At 33.2% G+C, this 27,964-nt stretch overlaps 4 protein-coding genes and 1 non-coding gene across 9 annotated transcripts; all 5 read right to left on the reverse strand.

Moving 5' to 3' along the window:
- Nucleotides 1-13: 13 nt before the first annotated feature.
- LOC126673105 (protein BONZAI 3) lies at nucleotides 14-8,983 on the reverse strand. 3 transcript variants are annotated; one of them, XM_050367091.2, is made up of 17 exons: nucleotides 8,888-8,983; nucleotides 8,566-8,741; nucleotides 6,725-6,772; nucleotides 5,765-5,913; nucleotides 5,615-5,663; nucleotides 5,185-5,241; nucleotides 4,654-4,833; nucleotides 4,436-4,570; nucleotides 4,217-4,278; nucleotides 4,024-4,117; nucleotides 3,835-3,949; nucleotides 3,653-3,729; nucleotides 3,179-3,316; nucleotides 1,049-1,210; nucleotides 846-959; nucleotides 515-611; nucleotides 14-343 (listed from the first exon to the last, which is right to left on the reverse strand). In XM_050367091.2, exons 2-17 carry the CDS (start codon nucleotides 8,731-8,733, stop codon nucleotides 237-239), a joined length of 1,752 nt encoding a protein of 583 aa, XP_050223048.1. In that variant the 5' UTR covers nucleotides 8,734-8,741; nucleotides 8,888-8,983; the 3' UTR covers nucleotides 14-236. The 3 variants fall into 3 exon arrangements, with proteins under 3 accessions (XP_050223048.1, XP_050223047.1, XP_055960946.1); XM_050367090.2 differs by lacking the exon at nucleotides 8,888-8,983 and having other exon boundaries at nucleotides 8,566-8,871; XM_056104971.1 differs by lacking the exons at nucleotides 14-343; nucleotides 515-611; nucleotides 8,888-8,983 and having other exon boundaries at nucleotides 847-959; nucleotides 1,099-1,210; nucleotides 8,566-8,874.
- Nucleotides 8,984-15,483: 6,500 nt separating this feature from the next.
- Nucleotides 15,484-18,595, reverse strand: LOC126673104 (uncharacterized). 2 transcript variants are annotated; one of them, XM_050367089.2, is made up of 4 exons: nucleotides 18,350-18,595; nucleotides 16,867-17,671; nucleotides 16,620-16,736; nucleotides 15,484-16,536 (listed from the first exon to the last, which is right to left on the reverse strand). In XM_050367089.2, the coding sequence occupies exons 2-4, from the start codon at nucleotides 17,665-17,667 to the stop codon at nucleotides 15,664-15,666; spliced, it is 1,791 nt and encodes a 596-aa protein (XP_050223046.1). In that variant the 5' UTR covers nucleotides 17,668-17,671; nucleotides 18,350-18,595; the 3' UTR covers nucleotides 15,484-15,663. The 2 variants fall into 2 exon arrangements, with proteins under 2 accessions (XP_050223046.1, XP_050223045.1); XM_050367088.2 differs by having other exon boundaries at nucleotides 16,867-17,695.
- Nucleotides 18,596-19,094: 499 nt separating this feature from the next.
- TRNAP-UGG (transfer RNA proline (anticodon UGG)) lies at nucleotides 19,095-19,166 on the reverse strand. The gene has a single exon. It is a non-coding gene; the product is annotated as a tRNA-Pro (tRNA).
- Nucleotides 19,167-19,744: 578 nt separating this feature from the next.
- On the reverse strand, nucleotides 19,745-21,751 carry LOC126673322 (uncharacterized). Its single transcript, XM_050367417.2, has 3 exons — nucleotides 21,418-21,751; nucleotides 20,047-21,238; nucleotides 19,745-19,842 (listed from the first exon to the last, which is right to left on the reverse strand). Exons 1-2 carry the CDS (start codon nucleotides 21,541-21,543, stop codon nucleotides 20,723-20,725), a joined length of 642 nt encoding a protein of 213 aa, XP_050223374.1. The 5' UTR covers nucleotides 21,544-21,751; the 3' UTR covers nucleotides 19,745-19,842; nucleotides 20,047-20,722.
- A 119-nt stretch (nucleotides 21,752-21,870) lies between these two features.
- On the reverse strand, nucleotides 21,871-26,303 carry LOC126673321 (uncharacterized). Of its 2 annotated transcripts, none has more exons than XM_050367416.2 (2): nucleotides 26,081-26,303; nucleotides 21,871-25,285 (listed from the first exon to the last, which is right to left on the reverse strand). In XM_050367416.2, the coding sequence occupies exon 2, from the start codon at nucleotides 25,276-25,278 to the stop codon at nucleotides 22,012-22,014; it is 3,267 nt and encodes a 1,088-aa protein (XP_050223373.1). In that variant the 5' UTR covers nucleotides 25,279-25,285; nucleotides 26,081-26,303; the 3' UTR covers nucleotides 21,871-22,011. The 2 variants fall into 2 exon arrangements, with proteins under 2 accessions (XP_050223373.1, XP_050223372.1); XM_050367415.2 differs by having other exon boundaries at nucleotides 21,871-25,379.
- Nucleotides 26,304-27,964: the final 1,661 nt, after the last annotated feature.

Genomic DNA, 27,964 nt, shown 5'->3' on the forward strand with positions numbered 1-27,964 from the left:
AATAAATCCTCTCTCTTCATGAAGAGATAGATAATTAATATACAAAGGAATCAAATAATAATAGACACTTAAAAAATGTAAACTTCCTAAAATGACCAGACAGGCCAGCTGGCTTTCCTTTTCTTTACAATCCTGCGTCTATGTACATTTAAAACTAAGATTGTTCTATTCTAATTCAGTTTCGGGTACTTACTTGACAATCAATCCGAAAAAAAATTGCTGCATCGCTCTCAAGTTTAAGCTGTATGACGAGGGAATGGTTTGATATCTCTAGACCGAACATATGACAAAAACTGTCCAGGAAGCTCTTCTAAAAGTGCTTGAACCACAGAAAGCTGTCCACCTGTCCGGATCACAAACATGGTAATTTTTAGGCAAAAGAGAAAATGAAAGAAAATTATACTTTTGATTTCAGTTTGACATTCCATCAACTCGCAGTAGCTGTTTCATATGTGCGGAGAAGAGTGAGAATGCAAACTGTTTATTACAGCAAAGAAATACTATTTCTACTTACTGTGAACTTCTCGCATTGGAACAAATTGTACTATATCTCGTGTTGCCACCCTGCCACTCGAACTCTCTAGTCGACATCCTTGGTCAGCATCGAGGATCTGCAAGAGATTGAGAACATAGCAGAAATTTAGAATTTCAACAAGGTAGAATTGCACTCTAGCTTTAGCTTTAAAAGCTATATTGCACAAAAGAAATTCGAAATGCTTCCTAAATTTTTAAACTTTATACTTATAACTAATTCTTGCAAAATGTAGCATTTCACTTCCATTTTGGTGCTTATGTTTTCGAGGAATATAAATTAAAAATATAGAAGTGTAAAGATAAAAAAGCACCTCCATTTGTTTAAAGTCAGCACCTCCCACTCCTACTATAAGAATTGATAGTGGAAGATCGGAAGCCATCACCAAAGCATCTTTAGTTTCTTGAAGATCTGTCAGGACTCCATCCTAGAAAATGGTGGCATCTTATTTACTATGACTTAAAACAAAAATTTACAAGTTCTTTAAAATGTAGATATAGCTCATAGTGCCTTTACCGTTATAATGAGCAAGACAAAATACTTGTTAGTCTCTGAAAGCGACTGACCAGCAATTTGTGCCGCTGTATTGACCACTTGGCCAAACAAAGTGGGTCCTGCCAGAGCAACATTGTGTAAAGCAGCGGCATAGGCAGACATGATGCCTTCAACACCCTCCACCTGTTTATATTAAGAGCACAAAAAGAATTAGAGAGATTCTACAGTTTCTAGTAAATGAATCAAAGAGTTCATGCATGGGCATGAAATGCGGAGACATTTTGTAAAAGAAAATAATTAAAAAATACAGCAAATGTGCAAGCAGAGATTGTAAAGTCTTCAACAATATGGCAATATAACATCTAATCAAGCAGTATAATAGTATATAGCTCAAGTCAGATAATCGCATGAGCTCAAAATCCTTTTACTCGAAGATACACAGCAAAGAACTTCTGATCTAACCACAACCTATTCTAAAATTGGTTTAATCTCTTGTTCTACAAGATAAGTAGCTCATAACTGTATAAAAACCAGTCCTGTTACCAGCATTGGGAAGCTTGTAATGTAATACTCCATCCGACCACAATTGATAGACAGGTTGAATTCCATTTTAGATATCCCAAATTATAAGCTTATTTCTATTTTAAAAAGTTGGTAACTAGATAAACATATAAACTACCCCGTCAACTAAATTGAATTGAATAAAATTTTGATAACAACAATAATTAATGATTTGTTATCATTCAATATTAAAAGTAATCTTCTATGCATTTTATGAGTCATTTTGAATCACTATTTATTAAAAGTGCACTGGAATGGCGAATGAGTTAATTATTTATTAAGGGTATTATCATAGTTGTTAAAGCGCAAAGCGCACTTGAACCGCAAAGGGTCCCATATCGCTTTAAGCGCAAGGCGCAAAAAAAGCGCACGCCCGAGTAAAGCTCGGCGCATATATGTAAAAACATTAAAATACCTATGACACACACAATAATTGTCCTCAAAATTAAATATATGGATGATTAGATAAGCCTTATTTATTTTAGAGGATTTAATATATTTTTAATTTATAGTTTTAAAGCTAAATTTGCCCTTTTTACTAAAGTGAACAGCCATTTTATAAGTTAACTATCTATAATAGTATAAAAAGTCATTTATTAAAGAATAAGGCCTTTAAATGACTTTTTTTGTTGGTTTTGGGATGTCAAAAGAGGCCCATTAAGATATTAAGAGCCTTTAGTCTTTTCCCTAACATTATTAACCCTAGACAGAGCCGCCGTCACTGGTTTCACTGCTTCTTCTTCTTCTTCCATCATCTGATCTTTCATCTGGTTTTTTTATTTTGAAGAGTCCGATTGCACATCTCCATGTCCGACCCAGATCTTGTATCGTGAAAATAGCGAGTCCGGGTAACAGAGGCTGCGCTTTGCGCCTCAGAGCCTCGCCTCAGCGCTTTAGCGCGCCTGAGGCGTGCCTTGATGAAGGTGGTCGCCTCGGGTGTTTCTGAGGCGCACCACCTGCGCTATGCGCTATTCTAGCGCCTTAGATGATGAATTATGGGTATACTATGGGTACTATAGGTGTAGTTAGTATAATTTTAACTAAAAAAACTAAATTTCTTAATATGTGCAAGTTAAATAAGCCTATCAACTGTGTATGGAAAGAGTAACATTTTCCTCATTGACCCTGAGATGATGAATTATCATATAAAAGAATTAGGTGAATGCTCACAAGATCACCGGACTCGCAACATAATTAAGTACTCCCTCCATTTTTTTTAGTTGTCACTTTATCAATAGTTGTCTTTTTAAGAATTCAAGATAACATTATCTATTATCTTCCAAATTTATCCCTCCCCTAATAAAAGACTCTATGAATCAATTTACAAAAGCAGTTATTATATAACAGGGTTATATGAGTATTTACTCCCATAATTTAAGACAAAAACTCCACTTTCTTAATATGTACAATTTTAGCTAAATGGACAACTAAAAAAAATAGAGGGCGTAACAATTTAATCGGGAAAAGTTAGAAACACAAACTTTTCTGTGATGTACAGAAGGCGTCAGCAAACATATGTGCATAAATTCATACCTTTTAATACTAATATTAAAACCATGATAAAAGATTTTTAAGCCCTATTTGTCTTACCTCAACGCCATTCGGATTTCCATTCAAGTTGAAGCAATGTGATATTGTGCCAGCAGGCGTCCTTCCCCCAAAACCCCACGCAGGAAAACGTCTATCAGAATCATAGAACTGTATGACCTCTCCCACTTCCATTATAGCCTGCAAAATCAATTCAGCCAATCAGCTTACCAGCCCATTCATTTATAAATGGTTTTCTCTGAAAGTAAATGCCAGCCAGTCCAATTGTAAAGAAAGAGGAAGAAAAAGAACAAAGTATGTCTGTCTACGCACACTAAAAGAATCAATCTGAAACAATATGGCTGCTTGAACCATCATACTGTCTTATAACTATGGCATTAACATGAATTAATAGATTAATGATTCAGCAGAAGAATAATTCTGGAATACAAAAGTACCATCAAGAATGATAAGCCTATAAATTTCGAGGATCTTTTCAAAGTAAAGCTAATGTACATAATAGCACAGCTAATGTACCTGCTGATAAGAATTCAACCGGCCTGAAGGATCAATATAGTGCAAGGAATCTGGATTTCGAGGATTTCCATTTGAAGCTGAAAAATGAAATAGCAAATAAAGATTCACTTGCCTATTGCAAAGAGAAGTGACATGAAAAGAAGATGAGAAACTAATAAAAAGACAAATTAAAGGTTACTTACCAGTGAAGTCAACAGCAACCATAAAATTTAACTCAAAGCCACTAGAAATGTAATCCAGAAAACTGTACTGCTCCTTCTCCAAAAATCGCTCCACAAACAGCTGACCCTTCAGAACCTATAAGTCAATTCAGAGGAGATCAGGAATACAATACTATCGTACCAAATGTTGCACCAAATAAGAAACAATACCTTCTCACGACCTCGATGGGATGCTGATATAAAATTAACCCCACTTCTTTCTATGTGAACCTTTTCCAGGTCAGACACTGATTTCTGAACCTTGCTGAAGATGTAAATACAAAGATCCAACATCAGCGATTGTGTGAACTACGAAAAAGGTATATGCAAACAGGCACAACAAAAAGAACAAGCAAATAATTACCCAATAAGGACATGATTGCCACTGCTGTTGAAATCAAAACACTCAATAACAAGTGGGCTGTCCTGAAACAGAGGGAAAATAATAACTTATTTCCACATTGCTTAACCAACGCTAAAAGAAAGCCTATGTGCTTAACCCACCATTCTAACCAAGCATCAATAAATGTTAAAAGCTAGTTCACTACCAGTGAGAAAAAAGAGAGAAATTAAACAAACTTGCCTTGCTTCCAAATTGCTGCATGCTTAGATGTAGAGGCTTCCAAACTGGACTCAAGTTATTGTTTACCACCTCAGTCTTGCATATAGGTATGGGAGCTCCACTCTCAGCTATTCTAGATATTCTTAAAAAAGGATCCTGCAAAAAAAGAAAGTAAAGTTTAAATCATTGACATGATTAATAACATAAAGCTCACAGTATGGATGGCTTCAGAATCATACACTAAGAGAAAACAGATCTTTGTTGTCCAAGTTGGAGCAGCGGAATGCTAACTCAATGGCAGTCCTGGAAGTAGCTGTTTCTTCAGTATGGATAGTGAGTGTTCCTAAATTTCTCAAATTTCCATGCCCATTTCTGTTTTGGAGATTCAGGGTCACCATTCGATTCCTTTTGGTCACTATCTGCCATAAAGATAGAGGAAATATAGAAACGCTTCAATTCAAGTCTAGGAGATCGAGTTTTTGTAATGGACAACAGGATCCCAAAAGTTCTAAACATAAGGATATTCCAATCCTCTCTAGCTGCATCAGGGTTCATAGATGCAGATTTCTAAAAGTTCTTGCAAATGATTGGAACAGTGATAAAGTATTACTTCTGCCTCATACCCGCCAATGAATGTTTAAGAAACACAAACAAAAATTCAATGCAACATTCTACACAATATATAACAATCAGGGACTCGATCTGGTTTCTTTAAAGAACTTTTAATGGGCAATTGTTAAATACTACATACGGCACCAAACATTACTGACCTCAGAAAGATAACAGCTGGCTTCTCCCAAAAATTGCTGATCCTCCAACTTTAGTGACTGCAAGGTGATACAAAAAATAGATTGAAATATGAACTTCATCACATTAAACAAAATGTGTTGCAATGTTATGCATGAGACTATAAACACTTAACATTGTGCATTTATCAAGATATTTTCTCTATAATGTTTGGTTCCATTTCATCTTAATATAGTTTTTAGATTCCCCCCAAGCCATAACGCCTTCTAAATATGCGTTGCCAATGTTCATACTTTTCCTCTTCACAGTGCGCATGAAATAGACTTTTATGCCATAGGGTGCAGCATAAGCAGTTGATGATTTTCAGAAATGACAGCATTGATATATGACCTTTGCCATCTAATCAGTAATTCCATATTATAGAAAATGTAAGAAACAGAAATTATAACTTACCTTGACAGGTACATTATGATATTTGGTATCCACATCATAGATTTGAAAGCTGGAAGAAAGGAAAAGTTATATAATTTCCTAAAAAATCATAAAGCATATTAAAAGACACATCTAGAACATGGTATTTAAAATGCAAAATGAGAAGCTCACAGAATTGGCTGCAATATCTCAAAATGATAAGAAACTGTAATCTTTTGAATCCAAGAAGGATTTAAGCTGTTCAAAATGACCTCAGTGCGGCCAACTTCCTCTAAACTCCCATTTGTTTTCTTAAAATATACAACTGCCATTGGGTCACTCTGAAAATAAAAACAAAAATTTGGTTAAGAATAAAGTACACCACATATGGCATAACTTTCACTCCTACCCGGCTGCCTTTTCTTTTCTTAAAATAAACAGCATATGGCATTTGGTCCATCTCAATTTTTGTTAGATAAATCAATCATATCCGCAAACTAAAATACCTCATCTGTATACACATGGAAAGGGACTGGGAAAATTAAAAATATAGCATATTATCATTCAGAGATGTATTACTTGGCAGTAGGCAGTAGCAACCATTGGATAAAGTAATGACAACAACAACAAAGTAGAAATAACCTATGAGTAACTAAAATACCAATTTGAATAACACTAGTATTCAATATATATTCAAACAATTAGGCTCAGAAATAGCATGTCGTATAGCTTAATGTTGAGACATGATACATCAGTATAATATGTGATATAGACTACAAGTCCAAAGTGAGCAGAGAAGTTACATGGCAGATCACAAACTCGAAGCAAACTATACATTGAATATAATGTGATTTAAAAGGAATATTTAAAAAGGGTGCAACACTGAAAAAGTAATAAAATGATGTTTTAGCAGGGAACATAAAACTAAACCCCAACAAAGCAAAGAAATAAAAGTGCATATTTAAGCTTAAGTTCAAAATGAACTCGAAGCAAACTATACATTGAATATAATGTGATTTAAAAGGAACATTTAAAAAGGGTGCAACACTGAAAAAGTAATAAAATGATGTTTTAGCAGGGAACATAAAACTAAACCCCAACAAAGCAAAGAAATAAAAGTGCATATTTAAGCTTAAGTTCAAAATAAAATACCTTTGATGTGACATCACGGTCGAGTAACTTTGAAGCTGATAGGGCAAGCTGCAATGCACATTTTAAAGGCATAAATGCACAATTAGAGAAACAAATCTATGTTGGAAAACATAGGTAACAGGAAAAGCATATTCAGCGATGCTAAAATACACCATTAAGTCCATCAACTCATAATCATATGAATGTCCCAATAGTAACAAAATCCACATCAAGCACCTGGAGGTACGTTGCATGACTAAAATAATAAAGAAATGCATTTATAAACATCACACACCAAAACTAAAAAAGGGAGATAACAGGTAAATAAAAATTTGAGAATTTAATCTCCCTTCCGACAACAAATACGATTCTAGTCAATGGTTCGTCTTGTTCCTATCAATTTTAGAAGCATATGAAAAAGTAGAAATCCTAAAATGTTCCACCTGAGGGAGCTGCCTAAAGGACAGCCTCCAATTGAAAGTATAAAGTGCAAAACATATAAGACAAAATATGGCAAAAAATAGTTGACTATCCAAACATGCAGAAGTCTTATAACACATATGTTAAACGATAAAAATTAACAAACTCATGCACTTGCATTGGATGAACTTTCACAAAGTATGTTTACATCCAAAGTGCATAATATAAAACCAAAAAGAAATTATTCTATCAATGTCTAAAGTATATATATAAAAGAATTAAAAATTTCAATGCTCTTCAAATATGAAACATGAAGCATTTTTCCTTCTATAAATATTGTTCAATGAATCTCAAATAAAATTACTCTACATAAGGGATAAAATGCTAACTTTCTGCAGGGATAAAATGCTAACTTTCTGCTAGTCCTTGTTAATGCATTTGTTCTTTCAAAATGCAATCCTCCATGAAGGTTGTAAAAACTAAAAAGGCATTCAATGTTGATTATTCCTTTTTGTCTTTGTTAAAAAATAATAATCCTCAAACAAGTGGTGGCAAGTTTATTTATGTTTTGCTGTTTTAAAAAAATTTCCACTCCTAATAATCCACTTGTTAGAATAAATTTAAGACAGTACTGCAAATCTCCAGGAAAAAAAAACGCATTGTTTAATCTGAAGTTATATTTAAATTTACTTCCCCCCTATCTTTTGGGGAGACAGGAGGACCCTCTAATTTGCTCCCTAAAAGTTTTGATATAAATGGATTTCAATAAATTTTATGAAACACATTTCCAAATCTAAACTTATAATGTTCACTTATGGTCAAAAATTAATTTTACAAATTCTATAAAATTGACTACACTTGGACGAAGTTCGAAAAAGTACGTAAGAATTTTCTAATAAATTTTAAACAAACAAGGGGGTAAACTAGAAGTTAATACACTACAAATTTAAAGTACAAACTAGTCAGGCTATAAAAGTGAAATGAACATTGTTTTTATTGCATGAAAACATGAGTTCATTAAGTTACAAAATTTATTTCATGCGATTTAATCGGAAAAAAACTACGTAAATTAACACCAAACAAGTAGTATCAGCATGTATTAGTTATTAGAAACAATTCCAGTTCCTCTTGATAATGACAATTTCAAAATTAATGAATCTCCACCATCCAATTTTTTTCATTATCAGTACTAAAGCATACTTTTAACCATAGCCACAAGTACATATGTATATTATTTCATTTCAATTTTCAACATAAATAAATAAAAAACTTAGTCAGCAGCAAACAGTAACAAATATTCACTTGCAGACAAACATAAATCAATAAAAAAAGGAGACAAAAACAGCACATGAACTATGCAACACAAATTCTAGGGTTTTAATATAATAAAGCACACACAATTACAAACAACAATAAACAAATCGTTAATATATTAATTAAACCTCAATTTGAGTAGTGAGAGCGTGGAGGCCACGCGAACGAAAGAAGAAATCAACAGCGTCATTGTGGCCGCCGCCGCCATTGTTAGGCGGCGGATCCATGGGCCTGTGTAGGGTCCCACCGATAGCTTGTTTTCCACCTTTTAAATCACCTGATACACAGCCTCCCATATCTATCACTGTTAAAAAAATCAAAAATTAACCCTAATTTTTTAAAATATTACTACTGATTCTACTTAATCAGACTCTCTAATCCAAAACAAAAACCCTAAAATAATAGGTTTAGTTCAGCAAGCGCCATGGCTATTTATATATGTGTACGTACACGTGAACGTTGTGAGGGAGGAAGATGAGAGGAAAGCGTGCAGATAATTTCACACCAGAAAATAAATTATTTAAAATTTTAAATATGCCATCTGATCATTTGTTATTTTCTTTAGGTTCCCAAATTTGGAAAACTGAATTTATTTGCCGCGTTATTTTTCTATATAAACTTTTCTATTTTCTCTTTTTTTTTTTTTTTTGGTAAGCCCATCCGGTTTCCAAGGCTTCGCCCTGACTAATCCGGATTCGACCCGTGTCGCGCACCTGGCATGGTGGGTGAGTCTTCCAGTGGGAATTTTCTGCATTCACAAGGACTCGAATCCGAGACCTTACTTAAGCGATATCAAGCCGCTTAACACTTATACCAACTCCCATTGGTTCTATTTTCTCTTTTGTACTACTAAACAAGATTCTGTGTTATAATTTAACGCGTTTTATTTAATTATAGAATTATTGAAAAAAATATTCTCTATATTTTATTTTTTGGAATTTTAGAAAACTATCATTTTACTTCTAATCTACCGATGAGTTTCCAATAATGCACTAATAAATAAACTATCAAAAAAAAAGAATTTTATAAAAAATTCAAAAAATAAATTAATATTTTTCACATTCACAATGTTTCTACCATTTAATAAATTTCTCAATAAAATAAACAAGCCAACTTGTGGAAGATGTGTAATACGGAATTTCTGACCTGAATTTGGATGTCTCCTACTCTTAGCGAGGTCCTGGAAAATGTGAAAATAGATTTTCGCGACGCTCGTGGAAAATTTGAAAACAGATTTTCGCAGCTCAGTCAGTTTGCTTGATCGGTATTTTCGTTCCTTTTTTGACAGAAGTTCTGATGAAATAAAAGATGAGGCAAATGCTTTGATCCTATTCCTAACAATGTAACCTTTTTATGATCAATCCTGAAAGACATGAGTTGGAGTGTGGAGATGTTAAAGTCTTTCATTATTAGTTTTTTCCCTTTTCCTGCCGTATGTTGTAAGTTTTGCTTGTGATAAATAATCAAATTGTGTTTTCCTCTTTCTCATATTATTTTTCTCTGTAAAAATCACACAAGCAGTGTATAAATTATTTCAAATATTCTGTTTGGTGTTTGAATTTTTTTTTTTAGTATTAGTTTTTTTTCTTGAAAAATGTACATCAAACAAGTATTTTAATTGTTTTTCAATCACCGGTGTGCTAAAAAAATATAAATAATGTCTCTTTTAATTAAATTTATATGTTATATTAAAAAAAATGACAATTGTATCTGCAATTATATACTTTTTTTGACGAATCGCAATTATATACTTGTATATATAAAATTAATATATGCATGTCAACCCATATCAATTAATTTAAATATTATGTTATAATTTATTAGTAGTGTGATGATCGGGAAATGGATCAACTCACGCAATCATACACTTCTTTATAAATAATATATAAAGAAGACCAATCCAAGATCTTAATTTTAAGGCTTAACCCATATAGAGGTCCCTGTACTTTACACTTTTTTTTTCCGTAGGTCCTTATACTTCATTTTTGTATTATTTGGTCCCTCTATTTATCTATTTTTGATTTTCAAGTCCTTTATGAGTTTTTTCTGGTCCTTTTATGTGGCTGGAGGAAACAAAAATTGTAAGTAGAGGGACTGGAGGAAACAAAAATTGTAAGTAGAGGGACTGGAAAAAACTCACAAAGGACCTGAAAATCAAAAATAGGTAAATAGAGGGACCAGATAATACAAAAATGAAGTATAAGGACCTACAGAAAAAAAAGTGTAAAGTACAGGGACCTCTATATGGGTTTGGCTTAATTTTAAAGATGATATATATAAACTTTGAATGAAATTTCGGGTGAAGTTATAAACGGTTAATGAGGCAAAATTAAAGATTTGGATAAGAATATAAACAAAGTGGTATAGGCTTATAGCTAAGATTTTGAAAGATGGTGATGAAGTCCATTATGAGGAAAATAATCAGAAAATGATGATAATGTGAGAATCTTCTACATTTCATACCAACCAAATCATAAATTAAATAGTACTACAATATTTCTCCATGAAACATATATAATTTTGACTATAATAATCTATACCAAATTGTATAAATATGATGAAATTATGGTGACGACATACCTCACCATATGATAATATATTGGACATGCGAACATTCAAAGTCAAGTCACTTTATTATAGGTTCCATTTTAAATTCATTAAACTTTCATTTGTTGGTTAATCAAATCCTTCAACTTTTATTTAGCTGTCTCAAATTTTTAAATTTTCATTTTTTGATTTACCATATCTCTCAACTTCTATTTAACTTTTTCAGGTCTTTAAACTTTTTTTTTTTAATTTATTAGGTCCTTAAACGAAGATCCATTTAAGAATCCAATGAACCAAAAAATGAAAGTTTAAGGACCTGAAGAAGTCAAATAGAAGTTAAGGGATCTAATGAACCAAAAATGTATAATTTAGAGACCTCAAAATAGGTTTAGCCCTTTATTATATGTTTCTATGATTAATTTTTGCATGAACGCGTCTCAGATTTTTTTGCATCACATCATTGGGAGAAATAAAAATGACGAAGCTGCTGACAAGTAAAAGTAAAAGTACTAAAGAACAAAATCGTTGAGAGAAATAAAAATAAAAGACCATATAATTTCGTTTACTAACATTAAAAATGAACGGAATGACTAAATTCTTGACAGAAAAAAAAGTGAGAAACCATATCGTTTAATTTTCAAATAAGAGAGATTAAAGTGTGAATTATGATAATATATGGGAGGTCTTATAATAATTTACTTTTTATATTTTAAAAAAATTGTTCATTTTGTAATTTTTTTTTCCTTTTCAATAAAATTTTGTTAATACAAATTATGTTGCTCTATCATCGAAATGTAGAATTTCACGGTTGTATATGCACATAATTCGGATATGGATAAAAATTGATATGACATCATCGTAATGTAATATTTATTTTTAAGAATCACAATACTACATCTGTTAAAAAAATAGCAATGGAAAAATGTCATATTTTGAACTAATAAGAAACTATCAGGAATAAAATATTATAAGAGCTTCTCAAAAGAAAAAATATAAAAGAAATTGGAAGGAAATTGGTAATTTTTTATTATTTAATATAAGAGACAAAAAAAGGTACATCCATGTCTCCATGGAAGCTCAAAATCATTAAAAAGAATGTAATGGATAATGCTCAATTTGTTAAGTCAGAACAGGTTTTAGAATTTGAAAGTTCAGTAGAAAGGGACGAGGAGACATGCACAAGCACAAGTCTTAAAAATCTTCGTCACACTTCGGAGTGTAATTTCTTTTTTTGTTGGAATAGGAGTGTAATTAGGGCTGACAATTTCCTATACAAACCGTTAACACGATTGGAGGTTTGTTGTTTACTTATACTTATTTAATTAAAAAATATGTCAAATAAGTTAAACAAGTTAGTAATAAGGGAATTACAAACAATTTAATTTCTTCCCTTTGCAGTTGGTGTTTGTTGTAAGAGGGCCTGAGGCTTTTGTAACAGGCTTGCTTGCAATTTTCTATTCTGATTGCTACTAGTTTGCTGTTGCAGGTTGGCCTGAGGCTTTTGTAACAGGTCAACCTGTGATTTGGTTTTTTTCTTTGTTTAATTTGTTAGCTCTTGTCTGCTCTAGCTAGTTGTTTCGTGGGTTTGCTTGGCTGGGTTGCCCTGAGGCTTTTGTAACAGGGCCCCCTTCCAAAGCTGCTTTCTGGTTAGCCTGAGGTTGGATGTAACAGGGTAGCCTTGGTGTATTCTCGCTTGATTTTCATCAATAGAGCTTTTTGGTTGTTTCTACCAAAAAAAAAAGTTAGTAATAAACCTGTTAAACAGTTTAACACATTTGATCTGTTATGCCTTGTTTTAATAAATGGGTTAAACAGTCTGACACGTATTAACCCGTTTAATAAACGATCGTGTTCGGATTTGACAATTTGACACTATTAATTAAAGGGGTCGTATTTAGTTTAGAAAATATGTCTATTTTTAAATAAATGTACAACACGTTTATAACGCGATGACACGAATTATCAGCCCCTAGTTGTAATTCAGTAGGTTCTAACTAATCGAATTCAGCTCGGTAAAATTGTCTTATGTCCAAGAGTAGAAATGTAAAATTAGACAAGCTTGATAAGACATGTGAGCCTATGGAATAAATTATAATTTCAGAGCTTGAACTCAATTAATATTGAACTCAATTAATATTGAGATAATTTTGAATCAATCTCAAATAGCTTACGAGTTAGTTGATTCACTTACAACTTTAGTCACTATTTAAATTTAAAAATTTAAAAATTTCTAGATTTTACTAAATCTAATATTTTTAATTCTTGAATAGTAAAACTAATGGAATTAAAAAAAATACCATTAAAATCTAATTTAAAAATTACAAATTTATAAGCATAATTTGATGCTAAAAGAAATACTCCATCACTTATAAAAATAATATCAAATTTAAACTTTTTCATCTAAAATGTAAAATCTTAAAGAATGTAATTTAAAAAAAATTATAAATTTTCACTATTCTAAATAATTTGTGAACTTATTATCTCCATGACTTTTCCTAACTAAATAAAACACGATACATATTGATTATGTAAAGTCTTTCTCTTTATTTAAATCTGTAAATTTTATAAATCACCATCTCTCCATTGAAGCCTCAATGTCTTTGTAGTTTTTTTTTTTTTGATAAATGAAAAGGTTTATTTATGTCTTTGTAGTTATTAATTAAAATTTCCATGAAAATTTGTATTTAAAATGTTTTTTTTTTGGCCAAAATTTAAAATGTTAATGAATAAAGCAGAAAGCAAGTTGTAGCAGAGTCTTCTCTGGTCTTTTGATCAAAGTCTCCCTCTCCAAATACATATGGTTCAAAATAGACTCATTCATTCTCCTGCAAGAAAATTATGCTCCATAGAAAACTATCTATTTATTTTATTCTATTAAAACAATAAAAAAATGTTAATTTAGTACAAAATTATCAAAATACGCATAGCCATATCAACATTTAATATATTTAATCTTTTTAATCATCAATTAATTAAATTATTATTTTAATATATGACATGGAAGTCTATTAAGTTTAATGTCTTAAATAATACAAAATTTTTATGTTTGAAGTTAGTCCTGACCAAACTTTTCAAAATACCTCATTTAGCTTGTTAAGAAGGGCTGTGTGTCAATTATTGCCAATATCAGAAGTAATCAAATTTTTATCAACAAAGGACTCAAATTTGACAAAAAATCTAATTATTTTTATAATTGGTTATAATTGACACAAACTTTCAAAACGGATTAAGTGAAGTGATTTTAAACAATTTGGTTATTACTAGCCTTAAAGCAAAAGTCTAGAATTTTTAAGACATTGAGTTGTTCTATTAAGCAATATGTATAGTGGTTTTGATATTTATAAATTATTAATATAATGGTTTTAATTTTCTAAATTACTAATTTATAATGATTTATTCTCAAAATTAAAGAGTAATTTAGATATGTTATCACAAATTAATTATAATTAACTAATTTTTAAATTTTTTATAAATGTGTAATTTTTTTATATTTATAAAACAAAGAGACTAATGTTCTTGAACTTTTTACAAAAAAATATCTATTTTCGGCTGACTGTTTGTAAAAATATGCTCTCTTTTTTAATAAAAATACACTTTTGATAAATTATTGGTAGATCATTAGTAGATTTTTAGTAGATTGTAAAAATTAATAGCTAACTATTTAAAAAAGGAAAAGCAAAAAAACACGTACTCTTACAATTGATTTTTAAAAAGCGTACATGACGTAATTTCCTCAATATTCTTCTAACAAGTTTTCATACCTCAAGTTCGAGGCTTCCTCTTTAAAAGTACCTAATGTGATATACAATAAAACAAATTTAACATCAAAATTCTTAGATTTATACATAAAATTTAAATGCAATATTTCGACAAATTATAGTTTCATTGAAATTTAACCAAATCAAATTAAAATGTTGTTTTCATTTGCATTATCCATAAATAGGGGCATGTAAAAATCATATCGAACTAACAAATTCAGTTTGATTTGGTACAATCTTACACATAACAAAAATTTAGTGCAAGTATTAATACAAACCAAACCAAAAACCACCGGTTCAAATCAGTTTGCAATTTTGTACATCATATAATTTACATCAACTCAGTTATAGTTTATATACACAATAAAACAAATTCAACATCAAAACTCTCAAATTTAAACACGAAATTTAAATGCAACATTTCGATAAATGTATAGTTTCTTTGAAATTTAACCAAATCAAATTAAAGAGTTGTTTTCATTTGCATTATCCATAAATAGGGACGTGCAAAAATCATATTGAACTAACAAATTCTCAAATTCACTTTGATTTGGTACGATCTTACACATAACAAAAATTTAGTGAGTATTAATACAAACCGAACCAAAAACGGCTGGTTTGAATCAGTTTGCAATTTTGTACATCCTATAATTTCCGTCAACTCGGTTATAATTGACTCGGTTTTGAAAAATAAATTTCAGCTCAATAACAGAATGCGCACCCCTAACCAGAAAACTGAAATGCTGGAAAGTCTGGATCTCAGAAAAATAAATTACACACCACAAATACAGTACAGTTAATGCTCGTATACTTGTTAGCATTACAACAGAAATCAACTGTTCATAACTGAAATTTCTGTCACATGCACTTTAATAATCCACTTAAACGGGAACTAAATAAACTGTTAGTCATACATTTTAATTATCGATAAGAGACGGACGGACCAGCAAATGAGTACCGAGATGAAACCAATTGGCGTACTGTTTCTGGTTTGGCTTCTTGGTAAACCGGTTTATATTGTGCTAGTGGTTCAACCCCGTATTTCAAGTAAAGTTGATCCACTGAATCAGCTTCTCTCCTCTGCAAAGGATCAGGCTCATTTAGGTAGGTCTCTCTTCTACCATCAATATAATATGAACTTGAAGGAGCTTCCTCCCTATTCGGTGGGAGCAAATACGCGCTCGCGGAAGATGTACCGTACTGATAAGACTGATATGGATCCCTTCTATAAGGGTCTAATGCTGTCACAGTAGAACCAGATGGCATTGCAGAAACTGAAGGAGCTCCGGCGAAAATATCACTTCTACCACCCATATCATACTTGTGAAACTCTCTCGGAGTCGAGTAAAGAGGGTCTGCGAGAACTAATTCTCTATGCGCGGAGACAGTATCTCCGTATATAGGGGCTGGCTGTCGAAGAAGGCTCTCTCTTTCTGGATTCCTAGAATAGGGATCTAGAGTGGAAACAGCCCTACGTGGAGGAGTCGGGTTTCTTCTCTCTCTTTGAAGACCATAAGTTCGATACTCCTTTTCGCTCATGTATAAATCACGGGGAGCTTCCTCTCTATGTGTTGATACCACCTCCCGCGGATCTCTTTCACGGAAAAGCACAGGATAACTCCTACCATCATCTCTGACTCTTTCTTCCATGTCTGAATGAGGTCGTGAGTCTCTTAGTTTCTCATATACCTCTCTATCTCGAATAGTTGCCACTGGTGCGGAAAAGACAGGAATTGCAGCTGGCTTCAGTGATTGGAATGCAACTGGTCGGAAAAGTTCACTGAGCTTCCTGACCTGTATCGGAAAATGATAAATTCATGACTGCTAACATTCAGAGACAACAACCCATGCTATTATATTTAATCAGTGATTCTCACTTGTCGAACAGTGAGTTCAATCTCAAACTTGTTTTTTGCAACATAATTGTCCTTTATAGCCTTCTTGAAAACACTTTCAGGGAGTGGAACGCAGTCCTTATGAACACTGAACCGTACCTGAACTTTAAAATAATGTGTGAGAATCTGAAAAAATTGGCAAAGAAATTGAAATTGTTTTTTTTTTTTTGAAATAAGAAATTGGAATTGTTAGCAACAGAAGTTATTACTACATATAATAAGACATAACCTGAACTGGGAAGGACCCACCAAAAGCCTTTGGCTCCAGTTTCATCCCACCGGAAGAAGATGCTTTATAGATCCCATACATAAGTCTCAGATCAAAATCAAATAGGAAAAGTTTAAGTCCGGGTTTCACACCTAGCACAAGATCCTTTTTACCAGATGTCACACCCATGATTTGATATCGGAAACAATCTGCTTTGGTCTTTGCATTACACATAAAGATCAAACCACCGAGATTCTCTGCCTTTTTTTGATCTCCTTGGCTCTTATCCTTGGCATCAAGCTTTCCTTTGTTCTTTTGATTTTCTGGATTTTTAAACTGGGCATCTTCAGTCTTTTGGTTACGCTGGCTTTTACTTGAACTAGCACTCATTCCCTGGTTCTTTTCAATCTCTTTGCCCTTACTATTGTTTGGCAATTTATCTTCCCTCAAATTCTGGTTTGTATTCTTCTCAAACTCATTATTGTTATTTTCCCTCTTCAATAAACCCTTATTCCTCCTCCTCCTGTTTCTCCCTCGAGACTGCTGATTATCGTTAGCTTTCTCACCTTTCAAAGTGATGCTATCTGGAGGTCCCTTATTGATTTTAGATTTGGCCTTCAGTGATTTAGGAGTTCGTTTTTTCGACGATTCTGCCTTTGCAGGTGCTTTCCCGAGAAGCCCAGCTCCCCCATTATTCATTTCAAATGACTGCGCTTTTGCAGCTGCTTCCACAGTTTCCTCGTTTCGTTTTTCTAACGCTAGTGAATTAGCAAACTTTTCAACAGGATTATCAGCTTCTTTATTGTTATTCTCTTGTTCCATAAGCCTATGTGAATTATATAATCCTCCTCTAAGCAAAAATATAAAGTGATTCGGTTATCAACATATTTTATTCAACTACCATTTTCAGGATTTTAATATATCTATAAACAACAGCACCCATGATGATAATAAAAGAAAAAAAGAAGAAGCACACAATCAAACCAAAACATAAAGCTCGACTGAGCATCAAAAGCCTAGTTAGTACTCACACTTCATTCAATCAATGTTTCCCGTTTCGGAAACGTGTCAAGAAACTTGACTTTTCAGACACGAAACTTCATTTTTTACATAGGAAAACCTTAAAATCAAATTGTTTTTCGTATCCGTGTCCAAATGTCCAGTTTCCCCGTATCCGTGTCCGTGCTACCTAGAGTTAAACTACATAACCAAGCTTAACTTGACTCTATACATCTTCCTAAAAATTATAGGGATCAAAGTCAATTTTTCTTCACATTCAGATAACAGCAACAAATTTTCTTAATTAACACCCAAAACGATCAATTGAAATCCAATTAAACACCCATAAACTTAAAAATAATAATTAACATAATTAAAACATGAATTTCACGAGAACGAAGAATTAATCAGTTGAAATCCAGCTCTCACAAATTAAAAACCACAACAAAAAACTTAAACAATCAATCATAATTACAAAACAAAGCAAACGGAATAGAAAATTTACCTCGGCGGTTAGGTTTTCTTGGAAACCAATCAAAATCTCAAACCGATAAACAGCTTCAAAATCGGAGTGAAGTTTTGCAAATAAACGATAAATTAAATTTTATTAACATTATTCCCCAGCGTTAGAGCTTCGAAGATAAAAGTTGTAGGAGAGCGGAGCCGCTTCAAACGGTGCGTATTAAAGATGGGAAAATTGGGCAAGTATGGGGCGGATTTTACATTATTGGTTTGATACTTAGCTCAAAACGAGTTCGGTTTAAACTTCTTTGTTAATTTAAACAAACAAAAAATTATTTAATTTTTATTTATTTATTTAAACGAGACTCATATATTTATAAAAAATTAAGTAAGGTCGTTAAATAGTTGATTATCAGCACGCGAACCGATACGTATACGGACTTAATTATTAATTTAATAGATGATTTATTGAATTTTAATCAATAATTCTTAATTTAATATACATTCATTTTCAAGTGGTCTTTTTTAATTATTTTTATTAAACTTTATTTTTTTTTGAAATAATTTTATGAATTAATTGCAATGTTGTTTTTCTGAAATTAAACATGTTAAATTTATACGAAGTAAATGAGCCTGAGGAGAACACAAACATTATACTAAGTTTTGAACCTTTTCAAGCTGCCTTTTCCTTTGGCTCATTTAAATTGAATTCTTAAAAAATGTAAATTTTTTAACCTCGAACAAAAAAAAATCTTGTATAGAAACGAGTTAAAATAGAATTTTAATGGGGGGCATTCCGAGAATCGAACTCGGGACCTCTCGCACCCAAAGCGAGAATCATACCACTAGACCAAATGCCCTCACCTGCCTTCCTGCAAGAAATGTTATTATTTGTATCTATAATTTTAATATGATTTTAATTCTGACTGTTAAAATTTAATGATATGAACTGTACTGACATCAAAAACAATAAAATATTTTAAAAAAAAAACAGTGTATTTACCAATTTAAACTTGAAAACTATGGTGAAAGTATCCTAATTGTTTTCATAAGTTCAAAATGTTATCATATCTAAAAATTGATATACTGTTTTAAGTGAATAAAAAAAATTGATTAATAATTCATGAAATATAAGCATTAACTTTTAAAAAAAAAGTTGAGTAAAAATGTATAAATTGACATGTGAAAGAAAGTGAGTATATTGAGTTGAATAGTAACCTATAGAAACATAAAATATCCCATCACTCTGCAATAACATTAATGATTGTTTGTTTATTTCTCACTTAATCATATATGATTTCTTATTATTATAATAATGTAAATAAAAAGTTCAAATTAGTCTCAATTATTATATAAAACTTGTATTAGAGTTGCTCTTCAACCCAAGTTGGACAACTTAATTGATGGCAATTATTCCCTTAAAAAACTAATAACAAATGCTAAAAATTAAAATGGATAATAAAAGAGAACAAACATAGAGTGCATTGAGTACTTCTGCTTGAGCTGATAGTGGATGGATCACCATTCCTCTGCATTCTGCATATACAGGGGAACCAAGGTCAGAATGAGCAGTGAATACTTCAAGTAGAACATTAATTCGAAAAAGAAAATCTATGTGCTTAACCATTAAAAATGTTTTGCTTTTATGACTAATTTGTTTCGGATATATAAAAATGTTCAGTCTCATTCTAATTGAGAAAATACGCGCATTGTTAAGATTGGGACAGAGGGAGTACGTACCGTTTCTGTATACAACTGTTGTATGGTGGAATTAAGATTTCCGGTCCCCATCCTTTTCTTCTGTCCTCACGAGTTTCATCGTTCTTTTAGCTGTTGAGGAAGTTATCAGATTTTTTAGTTCCCGACATTTTGATACTTCCTGAATTGTCAGATTTTGAAACACACCAACGATATCTTCAATCGCACATCTCTTGCAGACACTGAAGATTCCTTGCCATGGAGTTTGGAAAGAGAAATTTCAGACTTGGACATGCAGTTGCATCCATAATACAAAGGTCTTGAAATTCAAGAATTCCTCCAGGGTCCTCATTCCATACATACTTCAAATTTGGGAGGTTGAATATTTTTAACTGTTTCAATGGAATCGTTTCTACAACATGTGTTTCTTTACCATTTGTCAGGCCTTGAAGACTAAACGCCACTCCGAGAGCATCACAACAGCTTATGTCCAACCACTCAAGATTCTGGAATCTCGTCACGAGTTTCGCCGGGAACATCATCTGCAGTTCTTTCATAAATGTGACTTTCAATGTTTTCAGTTTGCAAAAGGAATCCTCGCGGAGCTCATTGCTCCATATTACCTTGAACCACCAACTTTGAGAAGTAGAAGCAGCTCCAAATTAGGAAATACAACATGTTCCATCGCTTAAAAAAAATTAACATTCTCAAATTTCTCTCATAAAATTAATAGAAACGAAAAGAAGAGGGATAAAAAAAACACCTTTTCATCAAAGAGTGAGGAATTCAGCATCTCAAGCTCATTACCAGCTGTCTTGTTTGAGCTTTGAGCATTGGATATAAATGTCCTCAATTCAAAGCATTTTTCTATCCACAGGCTTTCTAAGGCAGGACATTCAAGCAAGTCACTCTGACAGAACTGCACGAGTTTTGGAAGATCTTTGAGCTTCAGTAAGTTTAACTCAGGCAGAAACAACTCCCCCAGCCGTCCTTCAAATTCTTCCGCAACAACGATTTCTTCCATACTCATACAATTGCATATTTCAAGTGTTTTGTGATGAGGCAAACATTTAACCATAGATGATGATAATAGATATTTTAGATTGCCGCACCCTTCTAAATTCCAGGCTGTTAAAATCTGAAGGAGATGAGACAGTTCCCACTGCCTAGCCTGCCATATCTTCTCAAACTTAACTATTGACAGTTTCAGGTACTTCAACTTTGGGAAAAGCACCTGCAGCCAAAATCATCTGTTAATTTCCTGGATTTCCTTCACTTTTTCTGTATTTTAAAAAGTTCTAAAAAAAAATGAATTGTTCATCCATAGACAACAGTGACTTAAAAAAATACACAGTTAAAAATAAAATTGATTAAGAAATACAATTAAAATGTAAAGCATGATAGATAACTGACCTTTGCTGCAGTAGTCTCATATGATGCATTTGCTTCTGGTTCCCCTAAGATTTTACAAGCAAAGTTGGTTGGGCAATTAACTATAGTTAACTCTTCCAAAGTAGGACATTGCACAATACGGTTCATGCACTTAAAACAAGAGCAGAATACTCAAATTCTGAAGATGTGTTAAATTTTCAGAGAACACCTGAAGTTTAACATTCAAGAAGCCAGCCTAAAAAGATATCTTCAAAATATTGATGTGAACGATTTAAGCTACTCGCGAGTTAATAATTGTTCGATTGAACTTTATTTTATAGTGAAAACAAAAACTACATTAAATCTGATGGTTTTTCAATAACTATTTTCATTTAAGTTCGAATATAGCTTAAAAATTTAAACCAACCATACATGCAGGCATCAATTGCTTCCATAACTGAAAAGGGATCTAAAAGACAAAAAAATTGATAGACATGAGCAGGAAATGTCTAGTTAAGTTTAAGCTAACATCTTCCAGTTTACAAAAAGAACAATCTGGTAGCATTCCTAACTATATATATCCAAGAAAATTAGAATGCTGTTTAGCTAGCTAATAACCACAAAATTGCCATCCATTCATTCTACTACTATTACAGAACCAGGAACAGAAAGAGGGTCAATCTGCCAATACCATTTCAAAGGACGATTTTTCTCTTCGACGTGCTGATAAACGGCTGAACACTGATGAGAAAATCTCGAAATCTCACCCCGCGGAATTTCAATCATGCTACTTTCTAATCTTTTCGGCGTAGGCAACACATAGATAGTGTCGTCTCCTTTAGAAGCCTTCAAAACTACAACTTTTACACTGCTCCTATTATCTTCCACCACTTTGACAATATCACATTCCCTGTCGGCTTTGTTAGAACACTTCAATTCAGAATTCCAATTCTTGTATATTGCCCAAATCTCATCTTTTCTAGGATAAATTTCATATTTACCACCGCTCATCACCTTTGCTTCGACCTTGTGAGAAAATGCATTTAAAAGAAGCACAATTGGTTTACCTGATTTAGGTTTGAATATCCCACAAGTCACAGGCAGCTTCGTGTCATTCTGGAGGGTAACAGCTTCAAGCATTGCTACGTACAATCTGAAGCAGTTCGTTTTTTCGATCTTTTTAACTCTGACATAATTCCTTGGTAGCATATCCTTATCAGTGTGCACTGCCCATATCTGCCCCACTTGAAATTTATCCTTTGATCTTTCTTTCTTAAAATCATACTCAGGTATCTCTACAACTCTACAAACCGAAGAGCTTGAACCCTTCAACGGACTAATGAACCTTCCATCCTTAACTTGTAAATGTGTTTCGTCATCAGGCTGACATGACGTGACACTAGCCTGTTGATTTGCTGCCACATTCTTGTTACTGTTTAATTGACTAATTCTCTTACTCAGATCTCTTGGAGATCTTCTAGGTGTCAAAGAAACAGCTATAAATTTACCTTCTGGTTTCTTATCGATCAGGACATTTTCATTAGCCTGCAAACGAGAATTATTTCCGTCCGGCCGATTTAGCATGTGTTGGCTTGGAACTTTGTTGATATCCCCTAGTTGACTAGCTTCAACTTGATTGTGATCCGTGCGTGTGCCGGTTGACTTTTCAAGACCACTCCCGATATTCTTCTCAGAATTAACCATGCTGGCAAAATTGCTAGGCAAAGCAGCAGTGTCCAATTCAAAAGACCCCGGAGGAACACCTACTCTTTCTACGCCAGACATTCTAACCGATGGAACACGGTGAGAAAATCTGTACAGTTCATTTGGTAGTATGGAAAATGTGAGGACACCATCACAGTTAACTTGCTGAAAAATACTAACAAATCCCTTCACTTTGCCCAAATAAGCAACTCCAATGCCGATACTCTCGCTGAAATCCGTCACGATCTCCACAAATTCAAACTGATAAGGAGGTCTATGTTTTTCTGCTTCCAAACTCCAGCCTGCATACCAGTCCTTGAAAAGAGCCCATGTCTCCCCTTTCTTAGGATATATGAAGTACAGACCTTTACGCCCACCATCCCCGTGTGCCACTGGATGAGAGAACATCAAGAGATCTTTGGTTTCTTCAGTAACTCCAGTATCATACCTACCACAACTGATAGGCAAATCCTCATTACACCACTGTTGCTCAGCTTTTTTATACGAGGTTGGCTCTAGCCATGTAATTTCCAGCCTGAAACCAGGTGAGTGCACTTTCTTGACAAAAGCATAAAATCTCGGCATGCCATCACATGAATCATAAATAGCCCATATCTGACTAACACGAAAATTGCCTTCAGCCCTTTCTATGTCAAAATTATTGAAATCTGGATCAGCACAATAAAAGACTTCTGGTTCTATTACTTCATTTGAATTTGACTCCGATGTGTCAGTTTTGGATCTCTCAACATTCTCCGACTTTGTCCCCACCCTCTGTGACATGGATGTGTCCCCTCCTTTAGCCTTGAACTCGCCACTTTTCAAACTCGAAGATCTTTCTTCAAGACTAGAACTGGCTTTTTGTTTGGCCTCTTTATCATTCCGATTCAGCACAGGAGCAGTACAGCCAACAGAAACATCTTTGGGCACCTTATCAGCCAGACTTGCTTCTTTTATCTGCGCATCAGATAAGCTGTTCTCCCTTGATCTTTTTGAAGGGGGGTCAACAAAATCATCATCATAAGTTTCCTTGTAAGAGTTATGTTGTTTTTGCCTTGCCGATTTCCTAGATTGGTGGCCAGAACTCTTCGCAGAAAGATCACTGACTTTTTCTTCACTGCCAGCCTTCTTACTTTTGTAAAAGTTCTTGCTGGATTCTTCCATAGACTTCCAGCGTCTCTTATTACTTGCACCGTCCGGAAAATCTGATTCCTTTGGTTTCATTCCATCGGTCATCGAAACCGGAACACCTCCATTCCCCGCCTTGCCATCCACATGCTCATTCACTTTCTCTTGTGGATTAGAACCCCCAACAGTTCCAGTAGCATTTTCTAGCTTCACCTCTTCGGGTTTACTCCCACCAACATCAGCTGTTTTTTCTACCTTTTCCATTGGATCAGGCCCTGAATACCTATGTGGATAATTCACACCAGAAGGGTTTGCAGCATGATTCTGAGGCACAAATTTAAAGGGACCCTGATTTGGGACATTTTTCTCGTTGACAGACTGATTCTGAGTGGATCCAGGTGAAACACCCAATTCATGAGCCATAAAAGGCTCCAAACAACCTTGACATCGTAACATTTTGTTTAGATATTCTCTGTAGTACTGATACCTTACTTGACAAGCGGGGCAGCTTGTCCAAAATGTTGACTGCCGTGGTGGCTGATGAGCCTTCGAGCTCGAGGACTGTGTATGAGGAGCCTTAGAATTCTTGCTTGGAGCTACATGCTGTTTCTTGACAGATGAGTTCTTAATTGGCCGTTCGGGTGGTGGCTTTGGTGCAGTGGGTCTATATGCACACCTATACTTCATATCATACGATGAGCGTTTGGTTGGATCTGTGAGCACCATATTTGCTTCCCCGATCAGCTTAAAGGCAGCCTCTGCACCAGCAAACTTGTTTTTGTCTGGATGAAGGGAGAGTGCAAGCTTTCTAAATTGCTTCTTGACAGCTAGCTCATCTGAAAACTTCTCAATTTGGAGAATCCCATACCAGTCATATACCAACCCATTAAGTTTGTTTTGTGCAGAACAATGAACATCGCAAACCATTAACAACTGGGATATGTTATCCAAATCAGGATAGAGTTGCCGCGCCTTCAGTGCAATCCTTCGTGCTCCTGCAAAATCCCCCTTTTGCATTTTGTTTTCTGCAAGTTCCTTCGCTCTAAAGGCCTCCTCTTTGTTGCATTCCATGATCAATCTAAACCAAAATATCCAAACAGATTACAGGTGTGTACAACTGAAATAGCAGGACACTTCTCCTGCTCTACCTCACCAAATTCCAACTATTCACACTGAGTCAAAACACAAGAAATGCAAATTTAGCTCCACTTCTCTACCAATTCTACATTCTATCAATACGATCAACCAATAACTAATTACCATTAAAATAACAAGAAGCAAAACGACACTTAAATGTGTGAACTAACGAGACACTAAAGCACACAAGCAAACTTCAGATGATCCCACAACAACTACAAAACTGTATCATTCAACACCTGAAAACTACATTATACCCATTTAGCAACACCAACAAAAAAGTAAAAAAATTCCGAAAAATGAAGGAAAAACGGCAAAAATGAATTCGGGTAATTCACAAATTCACCAAGAATAACTTTTCATACACACTTACGCCAACTGAACCTATCAGCACTAAGTAATTTACCAAGCTGAACCTTAATGATAAATGAAGCTACTCAGTGTAAAATTGCATCCAAAACCTAACAATAAAATTCTAAACATTCTAACACAAAACCATCCCAAACCCAAAAAGGAAAAGAAAACGCACACAGTACACACATTTTACACGCCAACCAAAAAGAACCCCAAAACATAAACCCTAGATCAAAGACAACAACACCCATAAAAACATACACCCAGTTACAACTAAAATACACAGACATGCAGCCAAAAAACATACAATGAAAATAAAAACAAATTAACCAAAAAAAAGATTATATTTGTAATAAAAGTGTTGTAAAGAAGGTTAACTTACTTAGGTTGTAATGAAAAAACATGGATTTTGATTATTTACTGGTTTTAGAGGGAAAGGGCAGCGGGAAAAGGAGGAGAAAATGAGAGGAAACTTTTTGTTTTGGAGAGAAGAAAGAAAAGTGTGAGAGAAAGGGTGTGTTTTTACTCAATAGTGCCCCCTAAAGTTTGTGAGAAGTTTTTGTTTGAATCCTAAAATATTTCTCTTGTTTATAAACTTGCCATTTTTGTTACTTTTTGATCCTTTTTAGTTAGTTTGATTTGGATGGAAATATCTAGAGAGTTAAAGACATATTCACCTACTATTATGTCTAGGGTTTATTATGGGCTTGGGCTTGATTTGTAATTGGGCTTTAGTTTAGCACCGTCTGGATTGAGGAAATTTGAAGAAACAAAATTTGTGGATATTTTGAAATATCAATTGTTTGGTGCGAGTTTTCGTGGGGTTGGTAAAGCAAATGGGGCTACCATAGCCCATTGAGATCACTCTATATTCGATTTATAATAGATCGAATTCTTAATTTGAATTAAGCGAGTGGGCTAGTTAAGAGTCTATCGTAAAAAAATTATGAGAATTCATAAATTATGACAATCTATCATTTCTAAAATTCATCATCTAATTTTCCATCTTCTAGGTGAAAAAGTTGGAGTCCATCATTTTGAATGAATGATGGATTATGTAATTTAAATATTCCAAATACATTCTATAAATTCATGGATTTCATATTCAATTCAAACGATAGAATTTAAAAATAACATGTGTTGGCCATCAGTCCTTCAAATGCATCAGAGTGTAATTGGTCCTATGATAGCATGTCAGTCGTGCATTAATACGTCTGCACTTCAATTTATGTAAAATGTCATCACGTCATTGCATCGGTTTAGCGTCTCGATGAATTAGAGGTACATCTCAAATACATATTTGACACATCTATGATGCATCATACATACATCTTAAAAATAGTTCATATACAATCTATTTCAGCTATATATTAATTTATGAGATGTTTATGAATTTTTTTTAGATGTATTTCAAATGTTCATGAGATCTGATTTTTTATATAAAATAATTAAATTACAGATGTTTATTTTTTAAAATGTGAAGTTATGATATATGTTAGACGCATTTTTGATATATAATTTATATATTTTCAGATTATATAATACCTATGTTTTAATTTTAGATATGTTATAGATACTTTTTATATACATATAAATAATAAATACATTTTTTGTCTATTTGATAGATAGATGTAAAAATAGCATTTAGATCATTAGAGATAGCTATCACATGTATGAAAAAAAAACGATGCATATAATTTTTATTTAAAATTTTTATGACGCACTGATAATGACATATCAATGCACTGACACATTTTAGAGATTAACATGCTGAGACGCACGACTTATGACTAACGCATCGACAACATTAGCTGACGTGTTGCTTTTTCATTAAAAAATACAAATTTAAACTTTTAAAATATTTAGGTGCTAATACTTTAAATGAGTTCATAGCGTATTTTTATAAGTTAAATGATTTTTTAGGTTAACTTTGTGGTTTATCTTTAAAAAAATTATAAAACAACTACATATATATTGATTGACATTTTACTAATACTTATTTGACTAAAAAATCAAAAAATAAAATACATCGAATTATTTTGTAAAAATATACATATCCCCTAGGGGTGGGCAAAAAAACCGATCAAACCGATTAACCGAACCGAAACCGGAAAACCGAACCAGAAAATGTGGTTAACCGGTCCAACGGTTTAGGTTTAGGTTTTTGATTTTTAATTTTCATGGTTAATGGTTTAGGTTTAGGTTTTGGATTTCTAAAAACCGTGGTTAATCGGTTAACCGGTTTATATATATATATATATATTCA

The sequence above is a fragment of the Mercurialis annua genome, linkage group LG3, assembly GCF_937616625.2.
Source record: "Mercurialis annua linkage group LG3, ddMerAnnu1.2, whole genome shotgun sequence".
NCBI classification, from domain to species: domain Eukaryota; kingdom Viridiplantae; phylum Streptophyta; class Magnoliopsida; order Malpighiales; family Euphorbiaceae; genus Mercurialis; species Mercurialis annua.

Excerpts from the sequence above, each read along its gene's own strand:
- LOC126673321 (XM_050367416.2), bottom strand. The coding sequence starts at position 25,278 with ATGGAATGCAACAAAGAGGAGGCCTTTAGAGCGAAGGAACTTGCAGAA.
- LOC126673322 (XM_050367417.2), bottom strand. The coding sequence starts at position 21,543 with ATGAACCGTATTGTGCAATGTCCTACTTTGGAAGAGTTAACTATAGTT. Across the intron at positions 21,239-21,417 it reads ATGAGACTACTGCAGCAAAG|GTGCTTTTCCCAAAGTTGAA; the intron begins GTCAGTTATCTA and ends TTTTGGCTGCAG.
- LOC126673104 (XM_050367089.2), bottom strand. The coding sequence starts at position 17,667 with ATGGAACAAGAGAATAACAATAAAGAAGCTGATAATCCTGTTGAAAAG. Across the intron at positions 16,737-16,866 it reads GTGGGTCCTTCCCAGTTCAG|GTACGGTTCAGTGTTCATAA; the intron begins GTTATGTCTTAT and ends TTTAAAGTTCAG. Across the intron at positions 16,537-16,619 it reads TTGAACTCACTGTTCGACAA|GTCAGGAAGCTCAGTGAACT; the intron begins GTGAGAATCACT and ends TTTCCGATACAG.
- LOC126673105 (XM_050367091.2), bottom strand. The coding sequence starts at position 8,733 with ATGGGAGGCTGTGTATCAGGTGATTTAAAAGGTGGAAAACAAGCTATC. Across the intron at positions 5,664-5,764 it reads GAGATATTGCAGCCAATTCT|CTTTCAAATCTATGATGTGG; the intron begins GTGAGCTTCTCA and ends CCTTTCTTCCAG. Across the intron at positions 3,950-4,023 it reads CCCATCGAGGTCGTGAGAAG|GTTCTGAAGGGTCAGCTGTT; the intron begins GTATTGTTTCTT and ends ATTGACTTATAG.